This window comes from Palaemon carinicauda, chromosome 16 (genome assembly GCF_036898095.1).
Source record: "Palaemon carinicauda isolate YSFRI2023 chromosome 16, ASM3689809v2, whole genome shotgun sequence".
Taxonomy (NCBI): domain Eukaryota; kingdom Metazoa; phylum Arthropoda; class Malacostraca; order Decapoda; family Palaemonidae; genus Palaemon; species Palaemon carinicauda.
Window position 1 is genome coordinate 20,030,761 of NC_090740.1, and position 19,186 is coordinate 20,049,946.

A 19,186-nucleotide genomic window follows, 5' to 3' on the forward strand; every position below is an offset into this window, starting at 1 on the left:
CTAAGTCATTTTCTTCACTTGTTGGGAAATAAAAAATCCTCATTTCCTAATTCTTTATATCATTGTGTTGAGCTTCAATTAACAAATCCTAATTCACAAATTCTTCTACTAAGAATTTGTGAATTGAAGCTCAAGACAATGATATAAAGAATTAGGAAATGAGGTTTTTCTTTGATTTCCCAACAAGTGGAGAAAATGACTTAGGCAGTTAGTTTATGAGGGTGACGATATGCAAATTTGATTAAGTCTGTGCATAAGCATAGCAAGAGCAAAATTAATGTTAGTGGAGTCCTATTAAAAGGATTTTCACTGAAGAGAGGAGTATTCCGAGGGAATGTGTAATCACTTATGTTGTTTATCCTCCTCATGGATTTTATGCATACAACAAATAAGGATGGTGGAGAAGGATTGGACTGGATTGGTAATAGGAAATTAGCTGTATGCTGATGAAGGTCCATATTAGCAGAACACCACAGGATTTGATATGCTTGCTTACCAGAATCTATGAAATATCACAAGAGGTTGGGCTCAAGAAAAATCTAAGGAAGACAGAGATGATAACAAAATACACAATGGAAGATGAAATATCATTGGAAAGAGAAAGGATTACAGTAATTAGGTAGAATCATTTAAGTATTTAGGAACTATGATCTGTAACACAGGGTCTTTAGTATTGGAGTTTAATGAGAGATTGTAAAAAGTAAATCAGTCAATGGCTAGGTTAAGTAAAATTTGAAAATCAAATCGCCAACAATTACATATAAAAATCTGGCTATATATCAGTTTAGTGAGATCGGTGTTACAGTAAGAACATGAGTTGTGGTATGATAAGAAGACAATGTCCTACACATTTTGTAGATTTGAGAACAAAGAACTCAGAAGAATATTGGGAGTTAAATGGCAGGACAGGATTAGAAATGAAATATGAGAAATTTCTTGAGTGCCATATATGGATGAGATCATGGTGAGGGGTAGATGGAGATGGTTTGAGCATGCTCTTTGCACTACCCAAGAGAGATCAGTTCACCTTTAACTGGGCTCCGCAAGGCACTAGAAGAGCTGGAAGACCCAGGCTTACATGACTGAGGACTATGAAGCATAAAGGAGGAGAGGATGAATGGAGAAGTATTGATGTTAAAGCTCAATATAGACACGACTGAAGAAATCTAACCGAGACCCTTTGCATCAGGTGTAGATGATGATGATGATTATGATGATAAATATATATACACAACAAACACTACGAATGCATTAGTTTCTAGTCCACTCCAGGACAAAAACCTCAGACTTGTCCTTATTCATGTCTGGAGTTAGGCCAGAGCAGACAGATGATGATGGGAGACTTCAGTAACTCAATGCAAACTAGTGCCCCTGGCTAGTACAGCTTTGCTGATCATGTCACTATGCAAATGCTCTCAACATGTTAAGGTATCCCCACTCAGAGAAGTGTGTGTAGACTGGAAAAATTAAAAAACTTGATTGGAGTTACTTCTTTTGACTTATGAGTGACAAAGAGACTCACAGTGTGACTAGTAATACAAAAATAGTAACTACAAACAAGTCTTTTAATTTTACCTTATGCAGCTAATATATATATATATATATATATATATATATATATATATATATATATATATATATATATATATATATATATATATATATATATATATATATATATATATATATATATATATATATATATATATATATATATATATATATATATATATATATATATATATATATATTTGAAAAAATTATTCACACATGTCAAAAACTAAATTTCATATAACTTGTATTTTTCCTACCTACAGTATATGAACCTGAGTCATTTATATGGGTTACTTCTAGTACGAGAGGAAGGCCAAGGTTTGGGTGGATGGATAGAGTGAAGGAAGCTCTGGGTGATAGGAGGATAGATGTGAGCGAGGCAAGAGAGCGTGCTAGAAATAGGAATGAATGGCGAGCGATTGTGACGCAGTTCTGGTAGGCCCTGCTGCTGCCTCCGATGCCTTAGATGACCGCGGAGGTAGCAGCTGTAGGGGATTCAGCATTATGAAGCTTCATCTGTGGTGGATATGTGGGAGGGTGGGCTGTGAGACCCTAGCAGTACCAGCTGAACTCGGTTGAGTCCCTTGTTAGGCTGGGAGGAACGTAGAGAGTAGAGTCCCCTTTTGGTTTTTGTTTCTTTGTTGATGTCGGCTACCCCCCAAAATTGGGGGAAGTGCCTTGGTATATGTATGTATGTATGTACTTCTAGTTTTGTTTTCTATGACCAAACAATGAAAAAAAATTGGTTTTGATTATGTCATGCTTCGTTGCTAAGCAACTGCTGCACATGATGCACACTTGTGCTAGGATCACACATTCCCATATCTTGCTCCCATAAGAGGATTTAATGGTACTGTAGTTGGCAACCAAACACATAAAACTTTAGGGCTTGCGAAGCAAAACCGGGATTGTTGGTACGTCTGGCATCCCGTTTTTTGGGTAGTGCACATACAGTTAGGTATGCGATTGGATGCAAATTTCTGTTGGGACTCAAGCTCGTACATGCGCGAGTATATAGATTTGATGGGTTTGACGGCCTCCTAACGGTAGCATGTAGGTCAGACGTTTATAGCTTGTAGGTCAGACATAAACATGGTACATTTATGGTGGGTAAATCTTTGATTACTAAGTGCGACTGGGTACATCTGGCAAAATTTTTATCAAAATCCTAGCGGAAAATATTGGAAACTTCGTACCAGGTGGTGTTTAAAGGGCGGCAAGATAATTCAATTCACTTGTTCAGTGACCCAGCATCTATTTTTGTATGTTGTATGCTTTTGTCACAAAAGCGTGTATTTTTTCATAATGACTTGGTTTCCCCGTTTGCTGTCTGTGCTACTGTATGTATTATTATATTAAGGAGTTAAAGTACTGTAAATACATAATGAAAGTAATAACAACACACGAGATTAAACATTTTAAATAAATCCCCAAAACTGGTCACTATCATATTAAAGGTAATGATACTTAAAATACCAGAATAAAATAACATACAAATAAGTAAAAGAAGTAAACACCTATTGCAAGTAATAATAAAAATTTATGAAATGAATCTCTAAAGCAAATTTCCAAAGTCAATACATAGGAGTTCGTTCAAATTAAAACCATATATGGGCCAATCACTGGCCTTTGGTCAAGTCACCATCTCCTGTATAATTAAAAGGTATTATTTTGTACAGATTGGCTTTCCTGCCCTTCATGGTTGATGATTCTCACATTCTTTGACAAAATAATCAGAAAACCTTAAAGTCATAACAGTAAAGACAGATTATACTGTAGTTCAACCCTTTTCCTCCACCTCAATATAGGCATTTAATCACTTGACACACAGGTGCGAAGAGATTAAATTCATTGACAGATAATCAGAAAGCATAAGTCATTACCAGTAAAGACAGTTTCTATCTCGGTCCTTTTTCTCTAAGGTTAATTTTACTTCTGTTAGTGTATGAGAGAGAGAGAGAGAGAGAGAGAGAGAGAGAGAGAGAGAGAGAGAGAGAGAGAGAGAGAGAGAGAGAGAGAGAGAGAGAGAGAGAGAGAGAGAGAGAGAGATTATTTATTCTTTGCCATTTAGCATGAAGTTTTAGAAAATTGTTTTAATTATATTTAAACATTAAAGAAATATAGAACTGTGAGACCTGTATGTGTGTATGTAGATACTGTTTTTACAATAATCATTACAGCATGTGGATTGAGACCAGATATTTATTTAAAAGGAACTTAGAATTCGTTCTACTCTTGTAACAGCTAAAAAAGCATATACTCTATTTTTAACTCTGTTGTGTATGACGGGTTGGCTCCAATGTTCGACCACACAGTCACGTACCTATTCGCAAGTCAAACCAGCCACTTACGGGAACATGAGTATGTTAAACGTAAATACAAACGTACTTACAAAAGAATGGCGTTGCAATGGTTCCTGTCAGACGTACATCTACCGCATACAGCCTATATTCTCCCCCAGAATCAATACAGTATATATATATATATATATATATATATATATATATATATATATATATGTATGTATAATATATATATATATATATATATATATATATATATATAAGGGATTTTGACGTAGGAAAAATCTATTTCTGGGCGAAGGACCTGTGCCGCCCAGTGAATAAGCTCCATTTAAGCACTTATTCTTAGGTAATTTACTGCTAAATATACCAGAGAAAAAATGTAAAGGAGTGCTAGGTTAACTAGCTCGCTCACCTAATGGTGTCGGTATAAAATTGGGCGTATAATCCAGAGGTCCCGCACTATTTAGATTAATCCACGACAGAGAACCCCAATAGAGGAGAGCCGTTCAACCTCACTCGGTACTACTACAATGCATCCGCTCAGAACCCAACTCCTTAGCACCCAAAGTTTGGGGACTCCAAGGGAGAGGAGCTGGGAGGGTTCACTGGGCGGCACAGGTCCTTCGCCCAGAAATAGATTTTTCCTACGTCAAAATCCCTTTTCTGGGCTCGAACCTGTGCCGCCCAGTGAATCTATACAAGAGAAAAATGTCACCAAACTTGCAAAATAAAGGAAAAAACATAAGCGTAAGAGAAATACAGGATGCTTTAATCAGAGATGAGTACCAAAAAACAATTATAAGGGTATCTTAAATATGAACATAAATCCAATAAGGTAGGTATAATAATGCCGTGAGTGATAATATATACAGATACTCAGGAGCATAAAAATTTACAAATATAATAACAGTATTCAGGTGCGAGACCAACGAATACAATAGGGTATAAATGAGGCAGGTAAGAGGGAGAGATAAAGAGTCAAGGCATTAACCTGTGAGTTACTCGGGAGTAACTACGCTCCCTGCGGCTACTGTAGAAAATTTTAGGGCTTCCAAATGTTTAAGGTAGTGTTTCTTGAACACTGACGGTGATTTCCACCCTGTATACCTGGAAAGGTCTGTAAAATTCATGTGGTGAAAGAAGTTCACCGAGGTGGCAACCGCCCTGATATCATGTGCAAGAGGAAAAGAGTCAGGGTTAGCTTGTTTAATAAAATACAAAATTTGTTGCCTGATCCCTTTAATAGTAATGGTACTGCCCTGTTCTCTAACGAATAGAGGCCCCGAGGAGTTAGAGGAGGTCCGGGATAGATAAGACCTAAGAGTAGTGACAGGGCACAGCGACGGATCTTGCGTGAGGGGAACAATTTTCCAGGAGGTCCATCTGTTTTGAGGGTCTTCATTCTTAGCCAAAAAGAATTTGTTAGGAGAAAGAAGGACCTCTCCTGAAGGCAGAAAGTCAATATGACCCGGGTCTCTCAACAAGGCTGCCAATTCAGAAATTCTTGCCCCGGAAGCCAAGCTCACTAGGAAAAGTGTTTTCCTGAGAAGGGGCATGTAATCACAAGAACTGTTAATGGTATCAGAAGCCAATTTGAGTACGTCATTAAGGAACCAGGTCACCGGGGTAGGACGAGTAACCGGTTTCAGTCTGGCACAAGCTTTCGGAATTGAAGCTAACAAAGAGTCGGTTAAGTCTATGTTAAAACCCACTAGGAAGATCTTTTTCAGAGCAGATTTAATAGTAGTGATAGTATTGGCTGCCAGACCTGATTCTAATAAAGATCTAAAGAAAGTGACTGTAAGGTTCAAGTTCATACAGATCACGTCTGAGTCTATTAAAAATTTTGCCAACTTTTTAACTGCAGAGTCATACTGACGGATGGTGGAATCCCGTTTATCTGATTCTAGGAACAAGGTGTTTTGAGGATCAATATTGGCACCATGCATAGCCGCAAACTTCATAAAGTCCATAAAGTTAGGGCGCTCTGAATGTTTGAGAAAGCGTACACAACGCGTGTTTGTACTATCTGAGACAGAACCGGATTGGGTATCGGGTGAGGGTATAGTCTCAACTCCCGCAGGAGAGGATACCAGTTGCTCTTGGGCCAGTTGGGTGCGACCAAGGCTACTTGTCCCTTGAAGGATCTCAGTTTGTCTAGAACTTTCAGCAAAAGATTCACCGGGGGAAAGAGATAAATCTTTTCCCAGTTGTCCCAATTCTGTGACATGGCGTCTGTGGCGTAAGCCTGAGGGTCTAGATTGGGAGCCACATATACTCTCAATTTGTGGTTGGATTCCGTGGCGAAGAGGTCCACTTGGAGGCCGGGAACCTGAGAGAGAATCCACCGAAATGACTTTAGATCGAGTGACCATTCCGATTCTAGAGGGGAGGTCCGGGACAGGGCGTCTGCCACTACATTCCGGACTCCCGCCAGGTGGACAGCTGAAAGATGCCAACGGTTCGAGGCTGCTAGGGAGAATATGGCTACTAGAACATGGTTCAGAGGCCCTGACTTTGACCCGCCTCTGTTGAGGCAGCGGACCACCACTTCGCTGTCGAGGACCAGACGAAGGTGTTGTTTCTTGGGAAGAGCGAGACGTTTCAGGGATAGAAGAACTGCCATGGCCTCTAGCACATTGATGTGAAAATGGCGGAACAAGGGAGTCCAAAGACCTTGAACTTTCTTGAGCTGAGAATAGCCGCCCCAACCTGATAGGGATGCGTCTGTGTGAATGATTAATTCCGGGGGCGGAAATTGAAGGGGAACTGACTTTGACAGACTGTTTGCTCTTGTCCAAGGAAGAAGTCTTTCCCGTAGAATGGGAGGAAGGCGGACTTTCCTGTCCCGGAGCTTCCGGTTCGCCCTCGAACGCCAGACACGATTGATATCTTTCAATTTTGCCTTCAGAAGAAGATCCGTCACTGAGGCAAACTGAAGGGACCCCAGAATCTTCTCTTGAAGCCGTCTGGAACTTACTTTGTCTTTGAGAAAGCGTTTGGTGTTCCTTGCAATCTCTAACCTCTTGGGTCTGGGAAGACACAGAGTATGAGATATAAGATCCCATTGCAGGCCGAGCCATTGGAACTTCGATTTTGGAAGAAGACAGGACTTCTTGAAGTTGATCTGGAAGCCTAGAGATTGAAGATAATGGATGACTTTGTGAGTGGCTTTTAGGCAATTTTGGGAGGTGTCTGACCAAATGAGCCAGTCGTCCAGATAGGCTACTACTTGAATCCCTTGATTCCTGAGTTCCTGAACAGCGACTTCTGCTAGCTTTGTGAAGATCCTTGGGGCAATGTTGAGCCCGAAAGGCATCACCTTGAAGGAGTAACTTTTGTCCCCTAAGCGAAAGCCTAGGTACGGACGGAAGTGTCTCGCTATCGGGACGTGATAGTAGGCGTCTGTAAGATCGATAGAGGTGGTGACGGCCCCACGGGGAAGTAAGGTCCGCACCTGCGAGACGGTAAGCATTCGAAACTTGTCGCATTGAATGGACAAGTTGAGAAGGGATAGATCTAGAATCACTCTTCTCTTGTCTGAATCCTTCTTCGGGACACTGAACAGCCGACCTTGAAACTTCAGATGTTTCGTTTCTTGTATGGCGTTCTTTTGTAAAAGATCCTGGACAAATTCGACCAGGTCCGGGGTGGAATGTTGACGAAATTTGTTCGGAGGAGGAGGTCCTTGAATCCAACTCCACCCTAGTCCCTTGGAGATGATACTGAACGCCCAGGGACTGAACCTCCATTTGTTGCGGAAGGCATAGAGCCTCCCCCCTACCTGCTGCACCTCAGTATTGGTTTGAGGAGTTGCCTCCACGTCCGCCTCGGAAGTTCTTTCCTCTGCGAAAGGCTCTTCCCCTGCCTTTGTTCTGGTTAGAGCCACGGTGGTAGCCTCTACCTCTACCATAACTCTGGGAAGAGCTATGAGCCTCGTAGGACTGGTTAAAGGCAGGGGAAGTGGCGGAGGCACCAGAAAGCTGGCTCTTAGGTAGCAGAACGGTGACATAGTCATCCGAAGGAGCCCGAGAGGTGGAGGGCTGCGCAGGGGCAACAGAAGATGGAGGAAGAGGCAGCCGGAAGTTGGATGAAGCACTCTGTTGTTGCCTGAACTGGGTGGAGGTATATGGTCTAAGCTTCTTCCTACCCCGGGCTTGATAATTTGCGGGGTCATACTTGCGTTTAGGGGTCAAACCCCAACGGGCTTTAAGGCTCTGATTAACCCTAGTGGCCTCCGCCAAGACTTCCTCTACGAGATCCTCGGGGAAGAGATTTGAACCCCAACAGGAGGACCGGATGAGTTTATTAGGTTCATGCCTAATCGTCGCCTCAGCTAGAACATGCTTGCGACATCTGCGTTTAGCAGTAGCAAAGTCATACAAATCATAATATAACGACTGTAACGTAGCCTTGTTGAGAGACTTAAAAATACTCTCCGTATCGTAAGTCAAGGCTATCGACTCCGTGGATGTGGCCAGGTTTAGAGTACGGCCCACACGTAGGCGGGAATCATATTCCTGTTTAATGAGAGATTCCGGGAGACGGGGAAGCTTCTCACTAAACAAGACTGAGGCACAGTCTGCTGCAAGCTTGCCGGAGGTAAAGGTGGTATGGACGTTGTCCCAACACTCAATACCTGAGGGAAGAAGGAGGGAGATTGGATCCACCTCTCGGATGGGAGGCAAGGGCTTCTCCTCCAGAGCATATTGAAAGGCAAGCTCTGCCACCTTATTGACGCATGGAGTCAAGGTGGTCTTGTCCATTAAGAACATCGTAAAGGAGCTTTTATGAGGCGTCAGCATGGTGTTAGTGCAGCCGATGTCATTCAAAAATCTGGCCCAAACAGATTGGGCTTGCTCCTTCGGGAAGATGACCGTCTCTTTGGGGACCTTGTCTAATCGGACTAAAGCTTCCTCGGTAAGTCTGGCATAACCATGAAATGGAAATGCCAGACCCAGAGGAAAGAATTCAAAGTCCTCTAGAGGACGAGTGCCAAGGCCCTCCAGAGTCAACATTCCGTCTGAGAACGGGGAATGAAGAGCCATCCGCCAGGGGTTGTTCTTGGCAAACGGCGGGAGCTTAGAGGCATCCGGTATGAGAGCGCTTTGGACTCTCTCCGGAGCTCCTTGCTCTAAAGCCCCAATTCTCTGACCGAAGTTAGAGAACATCGTGTCCATCCTCGACTGCATCTCCGAAACCAACTTTTCCTGCATCTCCGACACGATGCGAAGCATAGCTGATTCGGAAAGGCCCGGGCTAGCAGCAGGAGGGGCGGAAGGAACTCCCGGGTCGTGAGACTTAGAGGAGGAACCAGAGGTCTTTGAAGACGGGTTCGTACCATGTTTAGAGCCATGAGAAGTCTTATGAGGCTTGCGAGCTTTGGGTAAGGTCCTTGAAGTAGACTTATCCTTAGGGGGAACCGGGTATGAACGTTGAGACGAATCACGGTCCCCAGAAAATCCAAGAAAGGAAGAGCGATCAGAAGAAGAAGAAAGAGCGGGGCTGAGGATAGGAATCTCAGCGCCGGACACACCTGCCTCACTTACCACCCTACCTGTATCCGGCTCGTCTAGCAACATTGGTTCGACGTCCAGGTTCATGGAGGCAACATTGTCCTCCAGACCTCCGGGGGCGTCCGATGGATCTTGCTCTGGGTCGATGAGACCCGTTATAGTGGCATCAATGTGGGCAATGATGGGAGCTGCCACATGCCTAGCCACAGCAGCTGAAGACTTGGCGTTGGGGTAAACCATGGTGCAGTAGTCCTCAGATAGGACGTACGGCCGCTTAGACTTTACATTCCGGGCAAACCCACCAATCCACACCTTCAGTGTGGCCCGAGCCGCAGACTTTTGCTCCGGGGATGCCTGAAATAATAGGGGGAATTATAAAAGGGAGACTCCCAATGGTCCTTCAAGACCATAGATATCTTACTAATAGTAAATAAAATAAGAAGGCAATATAGCCAACGGGACTCACCGAGTCAGATCCAAGGGTAGTGATGAGGTCGAAGCAAATCACACAGTTATCCGGGTGCCATACCACAACGTCTTCCAGTTGAACCCCACAAGGGGCGTGAGATCGGCAGACGGAGTGGCCACAAGGCTGGTGCAGAACAGCTGCACAGGCCGGCGTCAGACAATGCACCATCTGTAAAAAGAATAGTATATGAGAAACTGTAATTCTCTTAATTAGGGGCGGGTCTGGAGGACCCGGGCCTAACATAGGTCTAACACAAGATTAGAGCTTAACTGTACTATTCTTTAAATGGCCTAACATAGGTCTAACACAAGAAAAGAGCTTAACTGTACTATTCTGTTAAGTAGGGGCGGGTCCGGAGGACCCGGGCCTAAAATAGGTCTAACACAAGATTAGACTGTAAAAAATAAAAAATAAATTTTTTTTTTTTTTTTTTTTTTCTTTTTTTTTTTTTTTTTTTTTTTTTAGGGGCGGGTCCGGAGGACCCGGGCCTAACATAGGTCTAACGCAAGGTTAGAGCTTGACTGTAATATTCTTACATAGGGGCGGGACCGGGGGTCCCGGGCCTAAACATAAGTCTAACTTGAAACTAAAGTATAGCCATCCATTCCGGTCAAGCCGGGAGCATAAAAAAGGATGCAATAACAAGGAATTAAGACACATAGTGTCTGATTTCCCGGGGTGGGGTAGACCCCGGGCCGGGAAATAAAGGTATATTCAATACCAATTCCTTTAGAGACTCCGGGGTAGTGATCTGTCATATATAATCATCATAGGAAATGTTATAAAATAATAGGGGGGCGGAACTGTAACTAAGAACTGCCAATCGAACCCGGAGGGTTTCGTATAACATAAGCCAGAATGAAAAGTGAATATAAAATAGGGTGCACCGGGATCCAACTCTGTTGACCGGTGGCCAACCAGACTAGACAGAGACTAAACCGCCAGGCCACCCGGAGGACAAAGTCCATAAACACTTAACTACCCCCTCTAAAAGGAGGGAAGGCAACGGTCCCTTAGTGGAGGGGGGGAGAAGCCTAGCCTCCCACCTAGCTAGAGGGGGAGCGTGGGGGAGGATCACGTGATACGAGGCAGCAGGGCTACCAACTGACGATCCCCAACAGACAGATCAAACGGAGTAATGGCACAAATATTCATTATAATAAAAATAATAGCGTTAAATATATGAATAAACACATAGAAAATTTTTGGGCAAGGCATGCAACATAAATAATTAAATCACAAAAGACACACCTGATGGCTAAAATAACATTGCCGCCTTAGCACGGTCGGCAGCCATAGCGATACGTAAATGATATCGGCCCAAAAATTGAACCACGAGGATTCTAAACGCTAAATAATGAATATTCACAATAACAAATAATATTTGATAATAAAAATAATACACATAGTAACACCGCAAGTGAAAATTAAAAGCTCTCAAAAACAGGAGTACCAACTGTAGTGAAATCAAGCAAGATCGGTATGAACGAAGAGAATAACTCCTATAATATATATATTAAACGATCTAGATTGCTCAAAACACAGTAAAACCCAGCTTGGTACTTAACTTAGACGGTGTCTCCTGGGAAACCGACGAAGAAGCCATAATTCACTAGAAAATATCCAAAAATCGAGAGCACTAGAAAAATGCGGGTTACTGCACAAGTCGTGCTAAACGGAGTTGGGTTCTGAGCGGATGCATTGTAGTAGTACCGAGTGAGGTTGAACGGCTCTCCTCTATTGGGGTTCTCTGTCGTGGATTAATCTAAATAGTGCGGGACCTCTGGATTATACGCCCAATTTTATACCGACACCATTAGGTGAGCGAGCTAGTTAACCTAGCACTCCTTTACATTTTTTCTCTGGTATATTTAGCAGTAAATTACCTAAGAATAAGTGCTTAAATGGAGCTTATTCACTGGGCGGCACAGGTTCGAGCCCAGAAATATATATATATATATATATATATATATATATATATATATATATATATATATATAGATAGATAGATAGATATAATATATATATATATATATATATATATATATATATATATATATATATACTGTATATATATATATATATATATATATATATATACATATATATATATATATATATATATATATATATATATATATATATTGCTAATACAATTGTTGGTTTTATGTGAATAAATTTTTCCCTCAGAGCCAGATAAATGGCAATGTGCAATGTGGACAAAAGACTTTCTCTAAGTGTTTACGGCTAAGTGAGGAACTATTATAAAAATGCATATAAGTTTTCTAATCTACATTAACAATACGTATTTCATGTTTAAGTAAAGAGGTCAGGCATGATGGTATACATACATTTGGTTTACCTCAAGAATGCTGATGACATTTTCTTGGAAAACTTGAACTATTTTAATAATTCAAGTTTTTCATACTATTACCTTCACATTGTACTTCCCACAGTGAAGTACAAAGATTTTTGAAATTTGTATCATAGAAGATCCATTTTGATCACAGGCAATTTGGTTATAAGATGAGTGTGTCGAACACGGATTCACGTTGTCTTCTGAAGGAGGTAATGCATGAGTACACAAAACATAAAGTGATTATGAAGTTTTTGTCTTTTTGTCAAAGGCCTTTGAGATGGTAGATCATTTCTTACTCGGTCTCATGCTATTTGATAGAAGCATACCTGTAGATATATCATATATATTAATACACTACTTACAAAACCAGACAGTTAATGTAGAATGTACAGTAATGGGTCCTCTAGTGCTTACTATACTAGAGATAGTTTTGTAAGACAAGATGGGATTCTATCTCCCTTTCTATTTAAGCTATGCCGCACAGTGTTAGTATACCACAATGAATGGCATTACAAACATGAAACAAAGCTTCCATTACGGAAATGAAGATTAAAAATGCTGCTATGCTGATGATATTTTGCTTATAGCTGCTACTCCTCATGAAATAAAATATCTTTATAATAGATTTAACATTTGTTTATAGAATATTTTGTCTAGACTTGTGCTTCTAGGAAAGTAAGGAAAGAGGAGACAACCATCAGATATGTCACTTCAAGTCATCTGCTCTCCTTAAACAACCTTGAACAAATAATTTCTTCATAAATTTTTAACTGAAAAATCTCATTTGCAATAGTTTGATGAGGCACATGACATACAATCTTACCTCTTCAAAAAATTCTAGAGCAATAGTTCCCTGCCCTGCAATAACATCATAGTTCTCTGACGAGTGAATGATAGTCTTCCCCGTTTCTGCTGCCACCTTAGCGCATACATCAATTCTGAAAGATTAAATACTTAACAAATGTTACATGGGTAGTCAATAAGTTGCTATAAAGAAATTCAATGAAAATAAATTTGATGGAGGAAAAGGCATTTACATTGCACAAAAATAAAAGATTTAATTTACAAAATAAAGTCAACCTTCCTTATCCATGATTTCGGCAACCCCAAATTCGTTTATACACAATTGACCATTTGGTACCATTTTAATACATTATACACTGCTCCCAAAAACTGTCGAGGCACAAAATTGACAAAAATAAAAAAAGTTGACAGAAAAAAATAGAAACTTTTAGAGACTAGAATTATTATCCAATGTACCCATTCCCCATTTTTTTTTTTTTTTTTTTTGATTTCTTACTCAAATGAAAAAATGGTGAGTAGAGTTGGAAGCATGTAATGTTGTCCTTTTGTAATATATTCAGAGCTTTCTTTGAAAAAAGTACACACCTTTATCCTAGAGTAAGTTATCAGATAATAATATATTTTATATAAAATCCATCTTGTATTTCTTTTAATCCAAAATCTCAATTTGTGTCTAATTAAGGAAACAAATCAAACACATGATTAAATAAAAACAATTACAATTGAATAACATTTCCCCTTTTTAAGAGAGAGAGAGAGAGAGAGAGAGAGAGAGAGAGAGAGAGAGAGAGAGAGAGAGAGAGAGAGAGAGAGAGAGAGAGAGAGAGAGAGAGAGAGAAAAAAAAATTTCTTTTATATTAGTAATCATGTAATACAATATTTTCAATCAAGCATTTTATATTATAAAATATTACAAAAATATATAATACATATATCTAGAGCCTCTTTTACTAATTTTTGTATTATATTCACAGTATGGGCATATGTGTTTGCAGGTGTTAGTGATAATCTTATTGTGCATTTGTTTGCTTTTTGTTACCATTTCAATATCAATATAATTATCATACCAGACAGTATCATACTTTCACTAGAGCAATATACAGCAAACAGCATTTCATATTCTATTTGTGTTACTTTTCATATAGTTTATTCATTTCTTTATTTCCTTTCCTCAATGGGCTATTTTCCTTGTTGAAGTCTTTGGGCTTATGGCATTCTGCTTTTCCAACTAGGGTTGCAGCTTAGGTAGTATACAGCAATAACAATAATACTACTACTATAGTGTTCTACCCTAAGGCTTGTCCTTTCATGGATTAGTCGCCCTCTATAATTCTCTATTCATGGCCACCTCTTTTAGCTCTTGGTACCTTTTCCCTCCCTTTAGGTCATCTGGCAGACTTACTTTCCATTCCTCTGGGTTTTTGTCTTTCAAATTTACCTTAAATAATATCCTTCAGTAACCAGCCTCCTCTTAAAAAGTGCTATTCAGTTTTTCTGCCTCATCTTTATTGTTGTTATTAGGGTTGTCTTCTCCAACTATTCTTAGTACTTCTCCATTTGTCCTTTATCTCTCCAACTTATTTTAGTATCCTCCTTCATATCCACATTTTAAATACTTCTCGATGTTTCTTGTCTGTTGCTTTTATAGTCCCTGTTGCAAAACTGTACAATGCTACACTTCATATGGAAGTTTTTGCAATTCTCTTCTCCACTTCCATTTTCAGTTTTCCTGTTAAAATCTCTCTCTCTCTCTCTCTCTCTCTCTCTCTCTCTCTCTCTCTCTCTCTCTCTCTCTCTCTCTCTCTCTCTCTCTCTCTCTTTCTCTCTCTCTCTCTTTTCTGTTCTTAATCTCTTTACTGCAGTTTCCTTCTTGTGTTATAATACTTCTCAAGTACTTGAAATGGCTGATTTCCTACATAACTTCATCGCCAATCTGTATGTTTATTGGAGATCCTTTTCTTCTTGCAATTCTCATTACCTTGATCTTAGATTGCTGATAATAATAATAATAACAATAATAATAATAATGACAATAATAATATTAATAATAATAATAATGATAATAATAACATTTTCAAGAACTTATGAAGCTGATCAATGTTGAAAGATTCTAAAGGTGGAGGCATGTCATTACAGTTGTCATTACTGTTATAATCAACTAGCCTAGTCTTCCCCTGGCTTCTCCCCTGAATTAACAGCAAGTTTCCTTTTCTTTTTAGAATTGGTAACTTGATTGGCAATCACTGAAACATACGTTTCCATGAAAGGTTCCAAGAATGAAACTCGCTCTTCACAACGATTATTGAAATCACATTGTATTGCCTCCGAAACGATAAAGGGGATGAGGATCACAATTTCCCAGAAATAATTCCCATGCACATTCCAGGCAATAATTGCTGTCAAAAAAGGGGAAGATATAATAAGAGCAGTAAGTAAATAATCTAAGAGAGTATACAATCTAAGTGTGATCATGGCAACATAACCTTTTCCTCACTTATGCTAGTGCATGTAATTATCAAAGCAAAAGAAAATGGGAAAATTAAAAATATTATGGGTAAGTTGATTAAACCGGGCTTCTGGAGAAGAAGCAAAATGAAAATCAAGGGGGGATTCATGGAAATAAATATTATAGTGTGCACAACTATTTCCACAAAAGGTTACCCTACACCCAGGAATAATAATATAAGATCCCCTTATATTTTCAAGGTTTGTGTATCAAAAGTTTTAATCCTCAATGAAGGGTTCAGAACAACTTTTATGTAAACACTCCCATCCTATTCTCACCGTCCCTTGATATATTTGGGGAGTGACTATAAATTTTAAACACATTTTTATTTTCCTAGCTATACAAACCAGAGTCATTTAAAAGCTTTTGGTGCCCTTTGTTCAGACCCTATAGAAAAAAATTTTATGGGTATGGCATCAATGTATAGTTGCACCATGATCCAACCACATCTAGGTGAGGTGATGCTGGTGTGAACACAAGCCCCTTTGTCTTTTGGTCGGGACTTGTGGGGTGGTAGCAGACAATATAAGTAAATGACTCAGGTTGTATAGCTATAAAAAAGGGATTTTGACGAAGGAAAAATCTATTTCTGGGGAGAGACCTGTGACGCCCGGCGAAAAAGTCCTTCTTTGTACTTTTTCTGATATAAATCTTCCAAATATACCAGAGAAAATTAAAAGCATGGAATGCAGAGGTTACAACCCTCGCGCGAGCACCTTGTTGGTGTCGTATATCTAACAAGGGCGTTTTTAAAACACTATTCACAGGCTGTCTTCCATTTAGATAATCCCTTCATCAAAGGGGGAGGGCCGTGACAGGCCCTAGAGAATACAGTTGGGTTACCCTACCGACACCTACCACTCGCGCTCACCAGGTCATCCTTCTGCAAGAACATAAGGCTTGGCAAGGAAAGGGTGGGTCCGTACAAAAATAATCGGGAAGGGTTTCGCCGGGCGTCACAGGTCTCTCCCCAGAAATAGATTTTTCCTTCGTCAAAATCCCTTTTCTGGGTCGACCTGTGACGGCCGGCGAAAAAGTACCAGAGAATGCCTTCCAAGCCCAATAAATTAATAACATAATGAGGAGAATACAATCACCATGTACGACAATACTATGATATAATAAAGTAATCGTCCAATTACCAACCAGCCAAATGACATAGAGAACGTAAGGTTAAATAATAATGACGACAAGGAACCAACTGAGTGTCGAATCGCAAAAGGCATCAAACCTTACATGTCTAAGTATATCTAAACATTAAAGGAACGGTAACTACAATAACAGTTAAACCATAGGAATTAAACATGGCAAATATCATAGGGCTAACGAACTACCAAGGAGAGCGGCGACGTGGTGTGAGTGGCGGGTAGGAGGGAGAAGAGAAGAGATGGAAGAAAGGAAGAAGAGGAGATTAATGGGGAGGGATAGGCTCCCCTCTGCCATCGTCGGGTATTTAAGGGCCTGTAAGATCTTTAGATATTGGCGTTTGACAACCATAGGGGATTTCCAACCCGTATATTTTTTAAAATCATCAAAGTCCCTGTTCTGGAAGTCATTGTTGGAGGCATCTACTGTCCGTATATCATGAGCCTGGGGAAATGATTCCGGATTAGTATGTTTAATGAAGTAGAGGATTTGTTGCCTGATACCGTGAATGGAAATAGTACCTCCTTGTTCCCTGATAACCAAGGGGCCAGACGAGCGGGTGGCAGTTCTAGCTAAAAAGGGGCTTGAAAGTGTGACTGTACACGGAGAAAAATCTTGGGGATGAAGAATAATCTTCCGTGGGGAGCACTTATTTTGCGGATCCTCATTTTTTAGCTAGGAAAGCTTTGTCTGGAAAAGGAGTACTTCGGCTGAAGGGAGGAAATCTATGTTTTCCGGGTTTCGTGAGAGAGCTGCTAGTTCTGATGTTCCATCACCTGAGGCCATAGCCGTTAGAAATAAAGTCTTCCTAAGAAGAGTGATATAAGAGCAGGATTCATTGTCCGTGTCCATCGCAAGTTTGAGAACACCGTTCAGAGACCAAGAGTCCTTTTGTGGCCGAACCGAAGGTCGAAGCCTAGCACATGTTTTTGGGGTTGATGAGAAATAGGAATCAGCTAGGTTAATGTTGAACCCAACAAGGAAGATCTTCTTCAAAGCTGACTTGATGGTGGTTAAAGTGCTAACTGTTAGGCCTTTGTCAAATAGGAACCTCAAGAAAGAGATGGCTAAATGCGGGGACATACGAGTATGGTCTGCACTCTTAGGGGACCTGCTAGTTGTTAACGGCCGAATCATATTGGCGAATTGTCGAGTCCCTTTTGTCCCATTCGATGAAGAGATCGTTTTCCGGTTCAATGTTTGCATCTCTACGAGCTGCCAACTTCCTGTAGTCCACAAAGTTAGAGTTTTGGCTATCCTTGAGTAATCTGACACAGGGAGTTTGGATACTCGGGTCAGTTTGAGGAACGGGATCCGGATGGGACTGAGTTTCAACTCGAGGAGGAGAGGAAACCAACTGTTCTTGGCCAGTGAGGTGGTACTAAAGCCACTGCGCCCCGGAAGGAGCGTAGTTTGTGTAAAAGTTTTTAGAAGATTCCCTGGGGGAGATAGGGAAATCTTCTTCTAATGGTTCCAATCCCGGGGTAATGCGTCCATGGCATAAGCCCGAGGGTCCAGGGTTGGGGTCACATAACAAGGAAGTTAGTGATTCATCTGAGTTGCGAATAGATCTACCTGGAGGCCTGGAACAAGCCTGAGTATCCACCGGAATGAAATTATGTCTAGAGACCATTCTGACTCCAGTGGATCCGTCCTGGATAGTGAGTCCGCTCTCACATTCTGGCCTCCCGCTAGGTGAGGTGCTGACAGGAACCAGTTCTCTTCTGTTGCCCAGGCGAAGATAGTGACCAGGATCTGATTCAGGTTGGGTGACTTGGATCCTCCCCTGTTGACGTAGTGTACTGCGTCTGTGCTGTCTGACACTACTCTGATGTGGGTCGACCTCGGAGGAGAGTCTCTCTTCAGGGTCAAGAACACTGCCATGGCTTTGAGAACAATGATATGGGACTGTTTCATGGCGAGTGACCAAGAACCTGAAACATCTGATGTTCGGAGTAATCCCCCCATCCACTTAGAGACGCGGCTGTATGGAATGTCACTTGTGGAGGTGGGAATTGTAGAGGAACCGATTTGGAGAGGTCCTTCGGTTCGGACCATGGGCGTAGTCTCATTTTCAAGACAGAGGGGATCTTCGAGACCATGTCTCTTATAGGTACTGTAGCTTTCTTTCTCCAAACTCGATTGATGTCTTTGAGTTTGGCTTTTATTAGGAGATCTGTTACTGAAGTGAATTGGAAAAGTCCGAGGATACTTTCTAAGGCTCTTCGGACACCTGTTTGTGTTTGAGAAAATTTTTGATCTTGGAAACTATTCCTCTTACCTTTTGGAAGGGAGAGACAACGTGTGCTTCGAAAGGTCCCACTGAATGGCTAACCATTCTAAGCGGCCTGATAGTTGCAGGCGAGATTTTTTGGAGATTGACCCGAAATCACAGGTTGTCGAGAAATTTAAGTAATTCCTTCATAGCTCTGTTGCCTTCTATGGCCGGCCGGGCCCAAATGAGCCAACCGGCCAGATAAGCAATGATTTGTATCTCTTGGTTCCTGAGTTGTTCTAACACTCTCT

The 19,186-nt window shown here is 40.9% G+C and overlaps 1 protein-coding gene across 2 annotated transcripts in view; it reads right to left on the reverse strand.

The window, feature by feature from the left end:
• The window catches only part of LOC137654972 (serine racemase-like), an 87,133-nt gene that overhangs the window by 34,849 nt on the left and 33,098 nt on the right, over positions 1-19,186 (reverse strand). For both annotated transcript variants that reach the window (XR_011046767.1, XM_068388872.1), the window contains exon 5: positions 13,028-13,142. Coding sequence is in view for 1 of the 2 variants with exons in the window: in XM_068388872.1 (XP_068244973.1) it covers positions 13,028-13,142 (115 nt within the window). In the remaining variant the exon portion in view is untranslated. The remainder of the gene's footprint in view (positions 1-13,027; positions 13,143-19,186) is intronic.